General features: G+C 51.4%; 1 protein-coding gene across 5 annotated transcripts in view; it reads left to right on the top strand.

The window, feature by feature from the left end:
* nhsl2 (NHS-like 2) overlaps positions 1 to 19,411 on the top strand; it is a 461,184-nt gene that overhangs the window by 418,985 nt on the left and 22,788 nt on the right. For 4 of the 5 annotated variants that reach the window (XM_072505423.1, XM_072505427.1, XM_072505425.1 and 1 more), the window contains exons 4-5: positions 12,924 to 13,119; positions 13,962 to 14,093. In XM_072505423.1, coding sequence (XP_072361524.1) covers positions 12,924 to 13,119; positions 13,962 to 14,093 — 328 coding nt within the window. The remainder of the gene's footprint in view (positions 1 to 12,923; positions 13,120 to 13,961; positions 14,094 to 19,411) is intronic. The other variant, XM_072505424.1, reaches the window with a different exon arrangement.

Here is a 19,411-nt window from a genome sequence, read left to right as displayed (position 1 = left end):
TGGATGTAGATATAAATATGATGTGGAGATGCTGGCGTTGGACTGGGGTGAGCACAGTAAGAAGTCTTACAACACCAGGTTAAAGTCCAACAGGTTTGTTTCAAATCACTGGCTTTCGGAGCACTGCTGACCTGAGACCTGAGGAAGGAGCAGTGCTCCGAAAGCTAGTGATTTGAAACAAACCTGTTGGACTTTAACCTGGTGTTGTAAGACTTCTTACTGTAGATATAACTGACTGGGCTGTCATTTATTGCCCATTCCTAATTGCCCTTCAACTGAGAGGCTTGCTAGGCTATTTCAAAGGGCATTTAAGGATCAACCGTATTGCTGTGGATCTGGTGTCACATATCAGGTTAAACCAGGTAAGGATGGCAGATTTCTATTCCTAAATTCTGGATTTATTGTGTGTGTGTGTGTGTCTGTGTAAATGTGTGTATCTGTGTGTGTGCATCATTGTGTCTATGTGTGTGTGTGGTGTGTGTGTATCTTTATGTATCTGTGTGTGTAGATCTGAGTGTTTCTTTTTAGCCATTTACGGGATAAGGGCGTTGCTGGCTGGACCAGCATTTATTACCCATCCCTAGTTGCCCTTTAGAAAGTGGTTGTAAGATGCTTTTTTGAACTGCTGCAGCCCCCGAGGTGTAGATAGACCCACAATGCTGTTAGTGGAGGGGGTGGGGGGGTCCAGGCTTTTTACCTCTGTGTGTGTTTTTACATGTGTGTTTTCTGTGTGAATCTGTGTGTGTGTGTGCCTGTGTGTAACAATTTGTGCGTATGTGTATCTGTGCATGTGTATATATGCGTGGCTACACGTGGTTGTTTGCTGTGTGTGTAGCTGTTTGTCTGTGTATGTGTGTATCTGTTTGTGTTTGTGTATCTGTGTATATCCATTTGTGTGTCTGTGTGTGTATATCTGTATAATTGTTTGTTGCGTGTGTGCACCTGTTTGTGTGTGTATTTGTGTGTGTGTATCTGTGTGTCATTGTTCATTGTGTGTGTGTATTTGTTTGTCTGTGTTTGCACAAGTGTGTATCTGTGTTTGTACCTGTTTGTGTGTGTGACTATCTGCGTGTGGTTGTTCATTGTGTTTATGTGTCTGTGTATGTGTGCCTCTCTGAGTGGTTATTTGTTGTTTAGTGTGTACCTGTTTGTGTATGTGTCTGTGTATGTATCTGTGTGTGTGTGTGTCTGTGTATGTATCTATGTGTTGTTGTTCATTGTCTGTGTGTATTTGTCTGCGTGTGCATGTGTGTGTATTTGTGTGTGTGTCTGTCTGAGTAGCTATCTGTGTGTGGTTGTTCGTTGTGTGCGTGTGTCTGTGTATGCGTGCATCTGTGAGTGGTTATTTGTATGTGTCTCTGTGGGTATCTGCGTGTGAGAACAGGATGATGTCCAGGTCTGGGGCTGGATTCTCCGTTTGGGAGACTACGTCCCCACGCCGGCATGAAAATGGTGGTCTTTTACACCAGGAAAATTGGCACAAAACGACCACCGAGTCACTGTTTTGCTAGCCTAGCAGCTCTAGCTGCCGATACCGCCCTGAGAACTTCCGGTTCCGTGGCCGCGCATGTGGACGGCGGCAGCCTGCAGCGGCCGCGCCATGCTTCATGGAGGACTCAGCCCGCAGACCCGGACTGCAGAAGTAGTGCCCCCCTTCGGCTGCTCGCGTGCCCCAGACCGCCCGCCCACAGCCTGAATGAAGCACCCCCCTGCCCGCGGATCGGCCCTCCCCCAACTGGCAGCGCCGGACTGAGTCCGCAAGTTGCCTGAACGGTGTGAGCACACGTAACCCACGCCGTCGGGAACTCAGCCGGTCGGGGTTGGAGCATCACGGGGTGGGCCTCAGGGAATGGCCTGAGGCTGTGGATATTTGGAGCGCCGTACGCCCAAAGTATGCCACTTTTCGGGGAGCGTAGAATTCAAAAACCGGTGCCCCCCCCGACATTGACGTCAAAATGGATTTACGCCCCGTCGCCGAATGCCATTCCGGTGTCGGGGAGCGGAGAATCCAGCCCCTGATGTTTGTTACAAATAAGTCTTCCATGGACAATCTCTATCTGGGCTCCATGACTAATGACATTTGAGTGGGATATGAAAGGTACCATGTGCTTGCAGGACATAAAGATGAGGGGAAAAATAATTCAAAGAATAAATCGAATATTACTGAGAGTAAAGAGAAATCTGTCTGTTATCAGAGGCCTTTCTCAGTGTGTACAATGGGTGTTAGCCAATGTGGTGGGTGCCTGTCTCTGAATATGATGGGTGCAGGTCACAGTGTGGGCAATGGATGCCTGTTTCAGTGGGTACAATCAGTCCAGGTTTCTTTCAATATGACCGGTGCCAGTCTCTGTGTATATGCTGGATCCTGGCTCAGTGCATAGACCAGTTGCTGTTCTCAGTCTTTATGATCGGTCTTTGATTCAATGTATACAATGGCTTCCACTCTCAGTGTATATATAAACATAGAAAATAGGAACAAATGTAGGCCATTTGTTCCCCCAAGCCTGCTCTGCCTTTCAATAAATCATGGCTGATCGGTTTGTGTCTTGACTTCCGCATTCCCATGGTGAGGTCCCTTCCTATTAATTTCCTTATTTCCCATTTCTTTAAGTCAAGTAGGGGAAGTGAAGAATTCGAATGTTACAAAAGAGAACACTGTGCTAGCCTTCAAACAACAGAAGTCAGACTGTCGCCACCCATGAGATTGGTGGGACTTGGTTCGATTGGTTGGCTGGTAGCCAATGAATTGGCCAAAAAGACAGGATTCTTCCCGTAACAGGCGGTGATTAGATCCTACCCAAGTGGGATGATTTTCAGAGACCCCAGGAAGCACAGTTGAGATATGGGACACGTAGAGACAAGGACCTGCTCCCTCTCTCTCTCTCTCTCTCTCCCTCATGTTCTCTCCAGAAAAGCTGCTGTATTTTTGAAACTGCAGAGGCTTGAATGAATCTACAGTGAAAACCATTACAGATTAAAAAGCAGAAATCTTGTACAGAAAGCCTAAATTGAACAAGGTGCTAGAAAGAACCACCTGAAACAAAAACCCTGGGGCGGGATTCTCTGATCCTGAAGCTAAATGTTGACGCCGTCATAAACGCCGGTGCGTTTTACGACAGCGTCAACAGGCCCCCAGGAGCAGCGATCCTGAGCCCTACAAGGGGCCAGCACGGCACTGGAGTGACTCACGCAGCTCCAGCTGCCAATATCAGCATCAAACGGGCGCCGCGGGTCTGTGCATGCGCACTGCGACCGGCGCAAACTCGCACATGCGCGCTTGGTTCCTATTCCGCGCCGGCCCCGTCGCAACATGGCATAGAGCTACAGGGGCCGGCGCGGAGTAAAAGAGGCCCCCACCAGAAGAAACCGGCCTGCCAATTGGTAGGCCCCGATCGCGGGCCAGGCCACGGTGGAGGCACCCCCCCCCGGGTCAGATCCCCTCCCCCCCCCCCCCCCCCACCAGGCCGCTCCCCCCGTAGGATGGACACTGAGGTCCCGCCAGGTAAGACTACATGTGAACAGCGCCGGCGGGACTCGGCCTATCTCGGCGGCAACTCGGCCCATCTCGCTCGGAAAATCACCAGGGGGCCGCATAGAGCGGCCCATGACCGGCACTGCGCCGGACTGGCGTCGGGGCGGCAATGCGTGAATCGCGTCCTGCCCGGCGATTCTCCAACCCGGCCTGGGATCAGAGAATCCCGCCCCTGAACTTTTTATTTTCATTATTATTTTTGTCTTGTGTGTGTTGGGCATGTTTAAGTGTGTGACCTGTTGTATTTGCTGCATATTTAATTACAGTTACTGTTATTGATAAATTGTGTTTACATTTACAAAATGGAAACTGTTGTTATTGGGTAGCCAAGAGCCAAAGACTTTGGGTGGTTTTCTAAGAATTATTTATTAATTTCAATTGTGTTGTGACTCCTGGTCAAATGGGGCTGGAATTGTCCGCGCACTAGCCCAGAGGGCTGCAACACCATTTGCCTCAATAAGCTTTGATTCCTTTCTCTAACAAGAATCTATCTTCCTCTGCCTTAACAAATATACAGCGAGGCGGCAAGGTGGTGCAGTGGTTAGCACTGCTGCCTCATGACACCGAGGACCTGGGTTCGATCCCAGCCCCGGGTCACTGTCTATGTGGAGTTTGCACATTCTCCCCGTGCCTGCATGGGTCTCACCCCACAACCCAAAGATGTGCAGGGTATGTAGATTGCCCACGCTAAAATTGCCCCTTAATTGGAAAAAATAAGAAGTCTTACCACACCAGGTTAAAGTCCAACAGGTTTATTTGGATTCACTAGCTTCTTCATCAGCTGCGTTCCCAAAGCTAGTGATTCCAAACAAACCTGTTGGACTTTAACCTGGTGTTGTAAGACTGCTTACTATGCCCATCCCAGTCCAACACCGGCATCTCCACATCATGGAAAAAATAAGAATTGGGTAGTCTAAATTTATAAATATAAAAATATCCAGTGACCTCATTTCCACTGCTTTCTGAGGCAGACAGTTCCAAAGTCGCAGAACACTCTGGGAGAAAAAAAAAATTCTTCCTCATTTTTGTCCTAAAGGGTGACTCTTAATTTTAAAACAGTGCCCCCTAATTCTGGACTCACCCATAACAGGAAACATCCTTTCCACATCCACCTTGTCCAGACCATTCAGGATCTTATATACTTCAATCAAGACACCCCTCACTCTTCTAAATTCCAGCGGAAACAAGCCCAGTTTGTCCAACCTTTCCTCAAAAGTCAACCGACTCATTCCAGGTATCAGTCTAGCAAACCTCCTCTGAACCGCCATCCTTCCTTGAATAAGGACGCCAAAACTACACAAGGTATTCCAGATGTGGTCTCACCAATACCCCATCTAACTGATGCATAACATCCTTACTTATGTTTCACTTTGTGCCCAATTCTTTTTTTTCCCCAATTAAGGGGCAATTTAGCATTGCCAATCCACCTACCCTGCACATCTTTGGGTTGTGGGGGGGAAACCCACGCAGACATGGGGAGAATCTGCAAACTCACACGGAGAGTGACCAGGACTGAGAGCAAACCCGGGTCCTTGGCATCGCGAGACAGCCGTGTTGCCCTACATCCTTACTCTTATGTTAATTTCCTCTCTTGAAAAAGGATAACATTCCATTAACCTTCCTGTCTTGTACCTTCGGACAAACCTTTTCTGAATCATGCACGAGAACACCTAGATCAACCTGCATCTCGGCATTCTGCAATATTTTTCCATTTAAGAGCGACTGCTTTTTTACTCTATCTACCGTAATTGTCTCTGTATTTACAATGTGTTCAAGTCTCAGCATTTTCCTAGGTTGCAATCTTGATGTATATGATTAGTGCCCATCTCAATGTATATGCAGGGTCCTTGTCGTAGTTTATACAATGGCGCTTGTCAGAGTGCATATGATGGGTACTTGTCTCTGTGTTTATGATGTCTGCTAGTCTCAGTGCACATAATAATAATCTTTATTGTCACAGTAAGAAGTCTTATAACACCAGGTTAAAGTCCAAAAGGTTTGTTTCAAACACTAGCTTTCGGAGCACTGCTCCTTCCTCAGGTGAATGAAGAGGTATGTTCCAGAAACATATATATGGACAAATTCAAAGATGCAAGACAATGCTTAGAATGTGAGCATTAGCAGGCGATTAAATCCTTACAGATCCAGAGATGGGGTAACTCCAGATTAAAGAGGTGTGAATTGTGTCAAGCCAGGACCCCCACTACTTGCCTTCAAACAACTGCGCAACCTCAAACAAACCATTGTTTGCAGCAAACTTCCTAGCATTCACAACAGTGGCCACGACACCACACAACCCTGCCATGGCAATCTCTGCAAGACGTGCCAGATTATCGACATGGATACCACCATTACACGTGAGAACACCACCCACCAGGTACGCGGTACATACTCGTGCGACTCGGCCAACGTTGTCGACCTCATACGCTGCAGGAAAGGATGTCCCGAAGCGTGGTACATTGGCGAGACCATGCAGACGCTGCGACAACGAATGAACGGACATCGCGCGGCAATCACCAGGCAGGAATGTTCCCTTCCAGTCGGGGAAGACTTCAGCAGTCAAGGGCATTCAGCCTCTGATCTCCGGGTAAGCGTTATCCAAGGCGGCCTTCGGACGCGCGACAACGCAGAATCGCCGAGCAGAAACTTATAGCCAAGTTCCGCACACATGAGTGCGGCCTCAACCGGGGCCTTGGATTCATGTCGCATTACATTCATCCCCCACCATCTGGCCTGGGCTTGCGAAATCCTACTAACTTAGGCTTACATTGACACTGCAATAAAGTTACTGTGAAAAGCCCCTCGTCGCCACATTCCAGTGCCTGTTCAGGTACAGAGGGAGAATACAGAATGTCCAATTCGCCTAACAGCAAGTCTTTTGGGATTTGTGGGAGGAAACCGGAGCACCTGGAGGAAACCTATGCAGACACGGGGAGAATGTCCAGACTTCACACAGTGACCCAAGTGACAATCGAACCTGGGACTCTGGCGCTGTGAAGCAACAGTGCTAACCACTATGCTACCGTGCTGCATATATTTTATGTTCAGTGAGACAATATAGCAAAGATTGCCAATGTTGTTTCGTTTTAGCCCTCCAATGTTCCTCTTATTCTGCTCTCCTCTGGTCATCCAAGATGTCATTACTGGGCCAAGGGCCAGGCAGCTGACTTGCTTCCAGAACCTACAAGGGGCGAGATTCTCCGACCCCCCACTGGGTCGGAGAATCGCCGGGGACTGGCGTGAATCCCGCCCCCGCCAGTTGCCGAAGTCTCCGGCACCGGATATTCGGCGGGGGCGGGAATCGCGTCGCGCCGGTTGACGGGCCCCCCCGCGCGATTCTCTGGCCCGGATGGGCCGAAGTCCCGCCACTAAAATGCCTGTTCCGCCGGCGTAAATTAAACCACCTACCTTACCGGCGGGACAAGGCGGCGCGGGCGGGGTCCTGGGGGGGGTGCGGGGCGATCTAGCCCCGGGGGGGTGCCCCCACGGTGGCCTGGCCCGTGATCGGGGCCCACCGATCCGCGGGCAGGCTAGTGCCGTGGGGGCACTCTTTCCCTTCCGCCTCCGCCACGGTCTCCACCATGGCGGAGGCAGAAGAGACTCCCTCCACTGCGAATGCGCGGGAAAGCCGTCAGCGGCCGCTGACGCTCCCGCGCATGCGCCGCCCGGAGATGTCATTTCCGCGCCAGCTGGCGGGGCACCAAAGGCCTTTTCCGCCAGCTGGCGGGGCAGAAATTCGTCCGGCGCCGACCTAGCCCCTTAAGGTTGGGGCTCGGCCCCCAAAGATGCGGAGCATTCCGCACCTTTGGGGCGGCGCAATGCCCGTCTGATTTGCGCCGTTTAGGCGCCAGTCGGCGGACATCGCGCCGTTTCTGGAGAATTTCACCCAAGTTCTGCTTTGAGCCAGTATCGGGGAGAGGGGGCTGGGGAGGGTGAGTGCGGGGAGGGTGAGTGCCGGGGAGAGGGGGCTGGGGCGGGGGGGCTGGGAAGGGTGAGCGCCGGGAAGTGTGAGTGCCGTGGGGGTTGGGGAGGGGGTGGGGCTGGGGAGGGTGAGTGCAGGGGAGAGAGGACTGGGGCGGGGGAGCGGGGGAGAGAGGACTGGGGCGGGGTGGGCTGGGGAGGGTGAGTGCCGGGGGTGGGGGGGAGGGGGTGGGGGGGGAGGGAGGGGTTGCCTGGCCAAGTGCCAGGTGGCAACAGTCGCGGAGTGGGCTATGTCCAATGATGATATGTCGTCTATCCCCCACAGGAGCATGCCAGGGAGGCAGCGGAGGCTGCTGCAGAGGAGCATGCCGCAGAGAGGCAGATGGCAGCCGCCCAGACTGGAGGGCCGCCCATCGACAGGAGGAGGAGGAGGAGGTGATGGTGCCACGGCGACGGAGACGCCTGATGAGGCCCCGTGTGTACCGGTGCCGCACGGACCGGGCATGCAGGAGGCGACTCAGGATGAGCCAGGAAACCGTCGCCCATATCTGCCACCTGATGGCACACCTAGCACCATGTGGCACTGGGGGAGGACACCCTCTCCCGGTGGCCGTCAAGGTTACGGTGGCCCTGAACCTCTCTGGTCATTCCAGTCACCGAGTGGGGACCTGTCCGGCATCTCGCAGGCATCGGTGCACCGGTGCATCGGTGCAATGACGGACGCCCTGTATGCCATCGCGGACCGCTACATCCAGTTCCCTGTGGACCGGGCCAGCCAGGATGCCCGGGCAGCAGGATTCGCTGTCGAGGCCAGGATGCCCATGGTCCAGGGGGCGATCGATGGGATGCACGTCGCCGTGTGGCCACCAGCTGATAACAGGGGTGTGTTCACGAACAGGAAGGGGACCTACTCCATGAACATTCAGGTGGTCTGTGACCACCGCATGAGGATCCTGCATGTCTATGCCCGGTACCCGGGCAGTGTACATGACTTGTTCGTATTGGCGCAATCGTTCATCCCCGCAATGTTCGAGGGACGTCAACCCCGGCTGAGGGGCTGGTTGCTGGGCGATAAGGGTTACCCTTTGCGGTCGTGGATGATGACACCTCTACGGAGGCCTCAGATTGACGCGGAGAACTACTACAATGATGCCCATGCAGCGACCAGGGGTGTGATAGAGAGGTGCTTTGGGCTGCTGAAGATGCGCTTCAGGTGCCTGGACCACTCTGGAGGGGCCGTCCAGTACTCGCCAGGACTGCAAGTTTGCTCAGGGAGTTGGTCATCCCTGTCTGCGTCTGGGCAACGCCGGCCAGCACCTGGGCAGTGGCGCCGATGCCCTCAGCGATGGCCTGCTGAGACTGGGCCATGGCCTGCTGAGACTGGGCAACGGCGTTGAGCGCCTCTGCGATCTGCTGCTGGCTCTGGCTCATGGCTTCCTGTGAGAGGGCAGCCATGTCCTGGGCCACGGACACCGCCCACACGGAAGGCCCCAGGCCTTGCATACTGCTCCCCATGTCTGACACCATCCACTGCGGACGCCACAAGTGCGGTGTCGGCCTGGGTGGCACGCATGACCGGCACCACTCCCTGCTCCTGGACGTGAGTGGACTCCTCCATCTGCGTATGCAGCTGCCGCAAGCCGACCGTCACTCCCTTCGACCGTCCCTGGGTCCGTGACTGCATCAGGTCTATGGCTGGTAACGCAAGGAACCCGGGACCTGTCTAGGCGGTAGATGGTTGCTTGTGTCGGGCTGCCCTCCAACCGTCCGGCCCCTCGGCTGTTCCTACCTCGACCTGCAGTACCGGGACGGCTATGTTGTGCGCACCAGTTAGTGTACCAGAGGCCTCATCGCTAAAGTGCCCAACCGAGGTGAGTGTCTCTGCGATGGTGGAGGGTGTAGGAAGGCGATAGCAGTGGCGTAATGTCGAGGTCCTCATCCAACCTGAAGTCCGGGGTCCCTTGGAGTGGTGTTTCCTGTCCGTCTGTCCCCTGTATGTGGGTGTCCTGTGTGTCAGTGTCCTGTGTGTGGTGTCCTGTATGTCAGTGTCCTGTGTGTGGGTGACCTGTGTGTCAGTGACCTGTGTGTGGGTGTCCTGTGTGTCAGTGCCCTGTGCGTCAGTGTCCTGTGTGTCAATGTCCTGTGTGTCAATGTCCTGCATGTCAGTGTCCTGCATGTCAGTGTCCTGTGTGTGGGCGTCCTGTGGGGTTGTGTCCTGTATGTGGGTGTCCTGTGCGTCAGTGTCCTGCGTGTCAATGTCCTGCATGTCAGTGTCCTGCGTGTCAGTGTCTTGTGTGTGGGTGTCCTGTGGGGTTGTGTCCTGTATGTGGGTGTCCTGTGTGTCAGTGTCCTGTGTGTTGGTGTCCTGTATGTCAGTGTCCTGCGTGTGGGTGTTCTGTGTGACAGTGACCTGTGTGTCAGTGTCCTGGGTGGGTGTGTCCTGGGTGGGTGTGTCCCGTATGTGGGTCTCCTGGGTGCTTGTGTCCTGTGTGTCAGTGTCCCGGGCCGGGGGCCTGTTGCTGTGACTGCCCTCCTCGTCGCTGGGTGTGGCCCATCGGCATCGCCGCACTGGCACTGGGTGGGGGCGTCGTATGCCTGACGCTCCGGGTCTATCCCTGGCTCATGGGCGCCCTGGCACTGGGTGGGGGCGTCGTATGCCTAATGGGCTGGGACTATCCCTGTCTTGTGTGCGCCCTGGCACTGGGTGGGGGCGTCGTATGCCCGCCGGGCCGGGTCTATCCCTGTCTCGTGGGCGCCCTGGCACGTTGGGGCGGTCGGCATCCGCAGCGATGGGTGGGTCGACGTTTGGTCCTGCAATACACAATACAGCATGCACGGTTAGACAGACGAGAATGGGGGGAAGGGGGAGTGGAGGAAGGGGTGATGGGGAATGGGGGAAAAGGTGGATGGGGCGATGGTGAAAGGGGGGATGGGGATGGGGAAGAGGGGATGGGTGTTGGGGAAAGGGGGGATGGGGGATGTGGGAAAGGGGGGCAGGCAGTGTGGAATATTCTCACTTGGTGCTGCGCCCCCGAGCTCTGCATCCGCAACCTCCCGGTCCTCGGGTCCGCCTGCAAGGTCCAGGGCCCTCTCTTCATGAACGGTGAGGGGGCGCACTTCAGGTGGATCCCCTCCGGTCCTCTCACGCTCCCGGTTGTTATGAGCACGCTTTTCCTGCGGGGGGGGGGGGGGGGGGGGGGGGTGGGCAGGGATAATGGGCAACAGTGTTAGGAGGACAAATACATGCGGACCAGCGGTTGTGTGTATGATGGCATAGGTTAACACCCCATCCTGCCAACGCAGCCTGCATGGGTGGGTGCGGCCATGTCGGTTTCAGCTAGGGCTGTCCCGGCCAGTGCGGGGGGGGGGTGGTGGGGAGAGTACTCTACCTGGCTGCCCTGACTAGGTCTACTTGTGGCACTGGGTGCCTGTCCTGGCTGTTACGGCCACCGCACTGACGGTCTCTGCCACCTCCCTCCATAGGCGCCGGCTGAGGCGTAGTATGACCCTGCGGCCGTGTCCGGGGCACAGAGCCTCCCACCATTGTCCCACTGCGTCCAGGAGCGCCTCGATGTCGTGCTCCTTGAACCTCGGCGCTGCGCGGCCATTTTGCCAGGTCTCCGGCTGCGACGCTGCGTGGCATCCATGTCGACGCGCGCGTCGCACCTTCGTGAATGGCGTCACGCCGCTGCTAGCCCCTTCCTGGTCAGGGGTTTTCCGACGCTCCGGTTGGCCCGACGTCGGAGCGGTTCGCGCTGTTTTTGACGCCAGCGTCGGGCCATAGCGCCAACGCGGAGAATCCCACCCCAGGTTTGGGTGACTATTAGGTGAGAACAGGATTGGGAATGTGATGTTTCCTCAGTACATCTGACAGTCACTGCCTGGACCCAGTTTTCCTTCCCACTCACTGCAGGAGGAACCAAAAATAAAAGCGCACAGAAACAGCAAACAGTTGGGAAGGCAAATGGCATGTTGGCCTTCATTGCAAAAAGATCTGTGTACAGGAGCAAGGGTGTCTTCCAGCAGCTGTCCAGGGCCTTGGTGAGACCACACCTGGAGTATTGCGTGCAGGTTTGGCCAACTTAGCCAAGAAAGGATATATTTACAATAGCAGGAGTGCAGCGAAGACTGATTCCTGGGATGACAGGATTGTCGTTTGAGGAGAGATTGGGCCAACTAGGTCTGTATTCACTGCAATTTAGAAGAATGAGAGGGGATCTAATTGAAGCGTATAAAATTCTGACAGGGCTGGACAGACTGGATGCAGGGATGATGCTTCCTCTGGCTGGGAGAGGGGGGGTCTAGGATAAGGGATCACAGCCTCAGGATACGGGGTACGTTGAGGTGAGGGGGAATTTCTTCACTCAGAGGGTGGCGGACCTGTAGAATTCTCTACCACAGAAGGCTTTGGAGGCAAAATCACTGGATATATTTAAGAATGAAATAAATTTCTAGATTCTATAGGGGTGTTCAAGGGTATGGGGAAAGAGCGGGAGTATGTGTAAAGATAGAGGATCAGCCATGATTGGCGGAACAGGCTTGAAAGGCCGAATGGCCTGCTCCTGTTCCAATTTTCTGTCTTTCACTCAGTATCACAGTGACCACCCAAACAGTGCTGAATCTCAAAATTTGGTTTCATCTGGTGGTTATGATCATTCAATTACAACTGCTTTTGTCTTTTAACACATATAATAATCTTTATTAGTGTCACAAGTGGACTGAGATTAACACTGCAATCAAGTTACCGTGAAAATCCCTCAGTCGCCACACTACGGCATCTGTTCGGGTACACTGAGGGAGAATTCGGCAAGCACGTCTTTCGGGACTTGTGGGAGGAAACCGGAACACCCGGAGGAAACCCACGCAGACACGGGGAGAGCGTGCAGACTGCGCACAGACAGTGACCCAAGCCGGGAACCGAACCTGGGACCCTGGAGCTGTGAAGCAAACAGTGCTAACCACTGTGCTACCGTGCCGCTCTGCACTCAGGCACATTGGTATCTTTCCTTGTGTTATGCATTAACATTCAACACATTTGCCCATAACGCACCTATTTCATACATTTTCCCATTTTATACGCACCTCCTTCATACTTCAGATAGATGCACTTCAATTGATTCTGTGTTTCTAACTCCAATCCGTTTCACATTTCAAGTACGCATGTCTGTTCTTTTTTCACTTAACGTCTGCCACTCATGCTCTTGGCCAGCTTTACAGTTAGGCGCCTGAGTCCTTTCGCTATTTAGCCCATGAGTGACCATGGTTGATTTGATCAAAGTACAGCAGTCTCTGAATTGCTGACACCATCCAGTATGTACCTGGAGACATGTATTCAATCAGTTCATTAAAATGTGCTGCCATGTCCTTTGAAATCTCTTCTTCAAACAAATTGCTTGTAAGCAGTGCTGTGTTTTTCAAACCTTTAATGAAGATGATTTTTATCTTTGTTTTTTATGTTTTGGTGGGTTAGCCAAGCACAAGATCTAACAGTGAGGATGAGACAACCACCATTGGTATAAGACCACAAGAACTACTTCTGAACTCACCATCTACACCTGATAAGCCACACAAGTGGATTCAGCCTGTACCACAGTCAACACCAGAGGGAAAGAGGTGGAACCAGACACGGTCTGTTGAGGCGGATCTTGTACCCATCAATGTGACTGGTAAGATGCATTCCTTTTCTTGTTCATCAAACACACAATGGTGGGTGGGATGGGGATCAGGGAGAAATGTAAGAGAACTGCAGGGTTGATCAATGCAAGTGTGGCTGGGAGCAACATCAATCAGGGCAGGGTGTAGACTGTCATTGGGGCCGCAGGGCCTGCCTTTCCTGCTCAGGGGCCCGTTTTTGGGTTATGGAGCATGGGGCCCCCATGTCAGATGGACACCCCTGAATTTATCCAATGGGCACCCGAGAGGGGCCGTTGTCCGCCACTGGGAAATGTCCTCGGTGACAGGGATGGGTCGGGAAGCTCCCCACAGTTTTCCCTGTCTCCACCTCCAAGTCCACAACCCCAGGGGCAGGAAAATTGACTTCACCATGCTTAGAGGACATTGCAGCTGTTATAGTCCTCACCCAATTACCATACATATGGATACTGATCAGGAATGGCAATCCAAGCTGGTGTGTTCACTTCCCCGACTAGGAGTCTTAAAGACCCAAACATTATTGTGGCTGGGATAAATCCTGAGACCTTTCCTGCTTTATCCCACACTGGACAGGTTAATTACCAACTAAAGCACAGAGTGCTGTTCTTTGTAACAAGTGAGTCCTTATCAAGCATTAACAACTCCCCAGTGTGTAGTAACTGGAAAAAGAGCTTGCTTCCATGTACTGCACATGAGTCACTTAGAGAGATACAGGAAGGGCTTGGACACACACACCCTAGAATTAGTCAGTTCCTTCAAAACCAGCAAGGGGAAGGCACGATGGGTGGGTATTCTTTGTGGCAAAATGGATGACTGTGAGAGAGATTTATTTGTTTTTATCTTTGTTCTTGCCCAGGGGAAACCCTTGAGCGGCACGCGAACACACACCACTCTTTGTTCAACACAGAGACCGCGATGAACCCAAAGAGTACACTGAGGAGGAGACGGACAGTCACTGGCTTGCATGAGGCAGGTCAGCCTCAGCAAGGTGAGCTCCCCTCTCTGATCAAATCCCTGGGGATTTTTCCTGCTTCCTGCATGTGAAGGAGCTGAGAGGATCAATGTCCGGCTGAATTTGAGGGTAATTATTTTCTGTTGCTGACAGTGCTTGCTGAAGGATCAGGGCCCGCAGCAAAAATAATGTTGCGAGGAAAGAGACAAAGTTGTGTTAGTTTTGTAAAATTCAAGTAGCGCCCATGGTGCGGCAGTTTTATTTGGAGCAGAGGTGGTGGTGCAGCGGTAACTTGCGCAGAGGGATACACAAGAGTAATTCCTCCTCCTCCTTCAGGTACCATGCCCAAAGAGGGCGTTGGTGACCATGGGTTGGTCCCTGAGTATACTTGACAAAGTCTGCAGTGGTTTGCTATTGCTTTCTGCAGAATGGCTGACCAGGAAACTCTCCCGCTCTAACCACTTGCCATCAAGCATATCAACCCATTTGGCCATGTTATGAACTTGGCCATCAAGTCCTGAGGTAGGACTGGAATCAAGAGCTTCTTACCCAGAGGTAGGGATGCTACTGTGTCCCATATGGCCAACTTTTTATCAGAGTTCCACCCTTTCAGAAATGCACACCAGCTCCGAGCAGAATTGGCCTTGTGCTCTCTTCCAGAATTGAGGACAAATACAAAGGATAGGACATAAATGGTAAAAGCTGCTATTGCTTGATTTAACTATCAGCTCACCTCCTGACCCCCCAAAGCCTGTCCACCATCTGCACGCCGCAAGTCAGAAGTGTAATGGAATACTCACCACTTTCCTGGATGAGTGCAGCTCCAACTCAACAAGTTCAACACCATCCTGGACAAAGCAGCCCGCTTGATTGCTTCCCCTTCCACAAACATTCAAACCCTCCACCACCGAACAGTGGCAGCCATGTGTACCATCTACAAGATGCACTGCAGTAACTTACCAAGGTTCCTTAGACAGCACCTTCCAAACCCACGACCACTACCATCTAGAAGGACAAGAGCGGCCGATTCCTGGGAACCCCACCACCTGTCTCTCACCATCCTGATTTGGAAATATATCCCCGTTCCTTCACTGTCGCTGGGGCAACATCCTGGAACTCCCTCCCTAATTGCACAGTGGGTGTACCTACACCTCTAAGACTGCGAAGTTCAAGAAGGCAACTCACCACCACCTTCTGAAGGGCAACTAGGGATGGGCAATAAATGTTGGCCTAACCAGCGACGCCCACATCCCGTAAATGAATAAAAAATACATTTGTGCTGGGCTTCTTCGTCATTGAGGATTGTGATATTTGTCCAGTGAGGTGTTTAATTGTCCACCACCATTCAGGACTGGATGTGGCAGTCCTGCAGAGCTTAGCATCTGATGCATTTGTTGTGGAATCGCTTAGCTCTGTCTATTACTTGCTGCTTATGCTTATGCAGGCACACAAGTGCTTCACCAGGTTGACACCTCATTTTTCGGTATGCCTGATGTTGGTTCTGGCATGCCCTCCCGCACTCTTCTTTGACCCAGGGTTAATCACCTGGCTTAGTGGTAATGGTAGAGTGGGGGATATGTCAGGCTATGAGTTTGTAGATTGTGGTTGAATACAATTCTGCTGCTGACGGGCCACACCGTCTCATGGATGCCCAGGCTTGCGCTGTTAGATCTGTTCGAAGTCTATCCCCTTTAGCACAATGGTAGTGCCACACAACACAATGGAGGGTATCCTCAGAGTGAAGATGGGACTTTGTCTCCATAAGGACTGTGCGGTGATCAGGTTCCCTCACCGCTTGCTGCAGTCCCGGTCTAGCAGCTATTTACTTTAGGACCCGGCCAGCTCGGTCTGTGGTGGTACTACCGAGCCACTCTTGGTGATGGACATTGGAGTCACCCACCCAGAGCATATTCCGTGCCCCTGCCACCCTCAGTGTTTCCACCAAGTGGTGTTCAACATGGAAGAGTACTGGTTCATCCGCTGATGGTGGCTGGTACGTGGTAATTAGCAGGAGGTTCCCGTGCCCATGTTTAACCTGAAGCCATGTGACTTCATGGGGTCCAGAGTCGATGTTGAGGACTCCCAGGGAAATTCGCTCCCGACTGTACCACTGTACACCCATTTCTGCTCGGTCTGTCCTGCCAGTGAGTCAAGACATACCCAGGAATGGTGAGAGTGGTGGCATTATCTGTAAGATTGTCTGGCAGATTGAATACAATGTTGACAAATGTGAGGTTATCCATTTTGGTAGGAATAACAGAAAAGGGATTATTATTTAAATGATAAAATATTAAAACATGCTGCTGTGCAGAGAGACCTGGGTGTGCTAGTGCATGAGTCGCAAAAAGTTGGTTTACAGGTGCAACAGGTGATTAAGAAGGCAAATGGAATTTTGTCCTTCATTGCTGGAGGGATGGAGTTTAAGACTAGGGAGGTTATGCTGCAATTGTGTAAGGTGTTAGTGAGGCCACACCTGGAGTATTGTGTTCAGTTTTGTTCTCCTTACCTGAGAAAGGACGTACTGGCACTGGAGGGTGTGCAGAGGAAATTCACTAGGTTAATCCCAGATCTGAAGGGGTTGGATTATGAGGAGAGGTTAAGTAGACTGGGACTGTACGCGTTCGAATTTAGAAGAATGAGGGGAGATCTTATAGAAACATAAAATTATGAAGGGAATAGATAGGATAGATGCGGGCAGGTTGTTTCCACTGGCGGATGAAAGCAGAACTAGGGGGCATCGCCTCAAAATAAGGGGAAGGAGATTTAGGACTGAGTTTAGGGGGAACCTCTTCACCCAAAGGGTTGTCAATCTATGGAATTCCTTGCCCAGTGAAGCAGTTGAGGCTCCTTCATTAAATGTTTTTAAGATAACGATAGATAGTTTTTTGACGAATAAAGGGATTAAGGGTTACGGTGTTCGGGCCGGAAAGTGGAGCTGAGTCCACACAAGATCAGCCATGATCTCATTGAATGGCGGAGCAGGCTCGAAGGGCCAGATGGCCTACTCCTGCTCCTAGTTCTTATGTAAGGTATGATTCTGTGAATAAGACTATGTCAGGCTCTTGCTTAACTAGTCTGTGAGCCAGCTCTCCCAACTTTGGCGCAAGCCCCCAGGTGTTAGTAAGGATGACTTTGCAGGTTTGGCAGGGCTCGGTTGGCCGTTATCATTTCCGGTCCCTGGTTCGATGCCGGGTAGTCCGTCCAGTTTCACTTCTTTTTTGTGTTTTTGTAGCGGTTGAATGCAACTGAGTGGTTTGCTTGGTCATTTCAGAGGGCATTTCAGAGTTAATCACATTGCTGTGGGTCTGGAGTCACATGTAGGCCAGACCAAGTTTCCAATGAACCAGGTGGGTTTTTACAAATCGACAATGGTTTCACGGTCATCTTTTAATTCCAGATATTTTATTGAGTTTAAATTCCACCACCTGCCATGGTGGGATTCGAACCCAAATTATTATCCTGAGTCTCTGGATTACTAGTCCAGCGGCAATGCCACTACGCCACCGCCTCCCCCTGTAAGTATCTCATATGAGCTTTGACAGGCAGACCAAAGCAATAACAAAATCAAAAACTGTATGAGGATACGTTGTTAGAACAATTCAATACAATATTTTTAACCCATTGTTTCCCCATCCTGTTTTTCTCTTTATTCCTTTATTTTATTATTATTAATTTTGCTAGATGGAAGCACTCAGATGTCTTCCCACATCTGTGAGGCGCTCATTCACAATTTCAGAAGACATACTTTTTAATTTACGTTTTGCTCCATCTGCTTAGCCTTTCCAAACATCTCCTCCAGGCAGTCGCTCAGTTTGTACAGTACTCACAAAATGCTGATGGTGTAATGGTCTGCCATCTTGTGGTCATTGATATGCATCACAGCCTCAACTTGCTTGTATTCATGAAGCCACAGTAATTTGCACAAATTTCTTTCCAGAGTTATAATGAGATGAAATTGACAGCAAGTCCAAAGGAGATATTAGCATTAGTCATTAAAGGCTTGATCAACGAGGTCAAATTTAAGAAGCAGCATTATAAAGTAGAGGGAGATAAAAAGGCAGGGAAGTTTACAGAGGGAATTCCAGAGCTGAGGGCCCAGTCGGCTGAAGGCACAGTCACCAATTACTCACAGTTTTCATAGAATCCCTACAATGCAGAAGAAGGCCATTTGGCCCATCGAGTCTGCACTGGCCCTCTGAAACAGCACCCTACCTAGGCCCACTCCCCCACCCTATCCCCATACCCCACCTAACCTCCGCACCCCTGGACACTCAGGGGCAATTTAGCACGGCCAATCCACCTTGTCTGCACATCTTTGGACTGTGGGAGGAAACTGGAGCACCCGGAGGAAACCCACGCAGACACGGGGAGAACGTACAGCCTCCACACAGACAGTGACCCAAGCCGGGAATCAAACCTGGGACCCTGGCGCTGTGAAGCAACAGTGCTGCCCAGTAATGGACCAGGAGCTGATGTGTAGGTCAGCAATCGGATAAATGATTTGGGTGAATGGGACTCGTTGCTAATTAGGATATGGACATTAGAACTTTGGATGGGGGTGAGAATCTGATTGGAGAAGTCTGATCACGGATTTGCGTGAAAGATGGGGACAAAGTTGGGAAGTGAGAACATGTTCAAGAGCTTTACAGAGGAAAAGAAGTTTGGAGAAAGGACAGTTAGGGACAGTATCTGAGGAGAGGGTTTCAATAAAGGTGAAAGGAGTCAGACGAGTAACATGAAGAAGACGTTTATTTATAATAAGTATTATTTACAAAGGGGCCCGGTTAGACTTCACCAGGTCCTCTCTCAGTCAGTCGGTTCCTTTCTGGGCGCCTCATATATACATGGTAATAGCCCCCTAGTTAGCGGGGGAGCTCATACTCTATGAGGCACACAAGGAAAACAGTCAAGCCAGCCCCATGTGCTCCATGCAGGTTATTACAAGGGTATCATTAAAAATGTCACCAAGCATGGGGACCATCAGCAAAGTTGGGTGATTAGTTAGTTCAGGGCATCAGATTCCAGAGGGGTGGAGGAGGGTCTTGTGGACAAGATGAGCTTAGAGAAAGCATGATGAACACCAGAAATAGGTGAGAACCTCCTTAAAATAATATAAAGTGGCGGGAATAGTATGAAGCTTGCATCATGTGCAAACATTTCTAATGTTAAGTACACAACGTCTTCATTTTGCCCATATACAATGCTTTTTGAGGGCTGCTCGGCTGTGATGTTCAATGGGAAGCATTTAAAGGAACAGACAGCCACATTCAGGGACAAAAGTAACATGGGTTTTCATTCGTCCAATCAGTGTTTTTTGCACGGCCGATTTTTTGGTGAACTGGTTTGGTAGGATG

Source organism: Scyliorhinus torazame, chromosome 5 (genome assembly GCF_047496885.1).
Source record: "Scyliorhinus torazame isolate Kashiwa2021f chromosome 5, sScyTor2.1, whole genome shotgun sequence".
NCBI lineage: Eukaryota > Metazoa > Chordata > Chondrichthyes > Carcharhiniformes > Scyliorhinidae > Scyliorhinus > Scyliorhinus torazame.
This window is presented reverse-complemented; position numbering and strand designations above follow the sequence as displayed.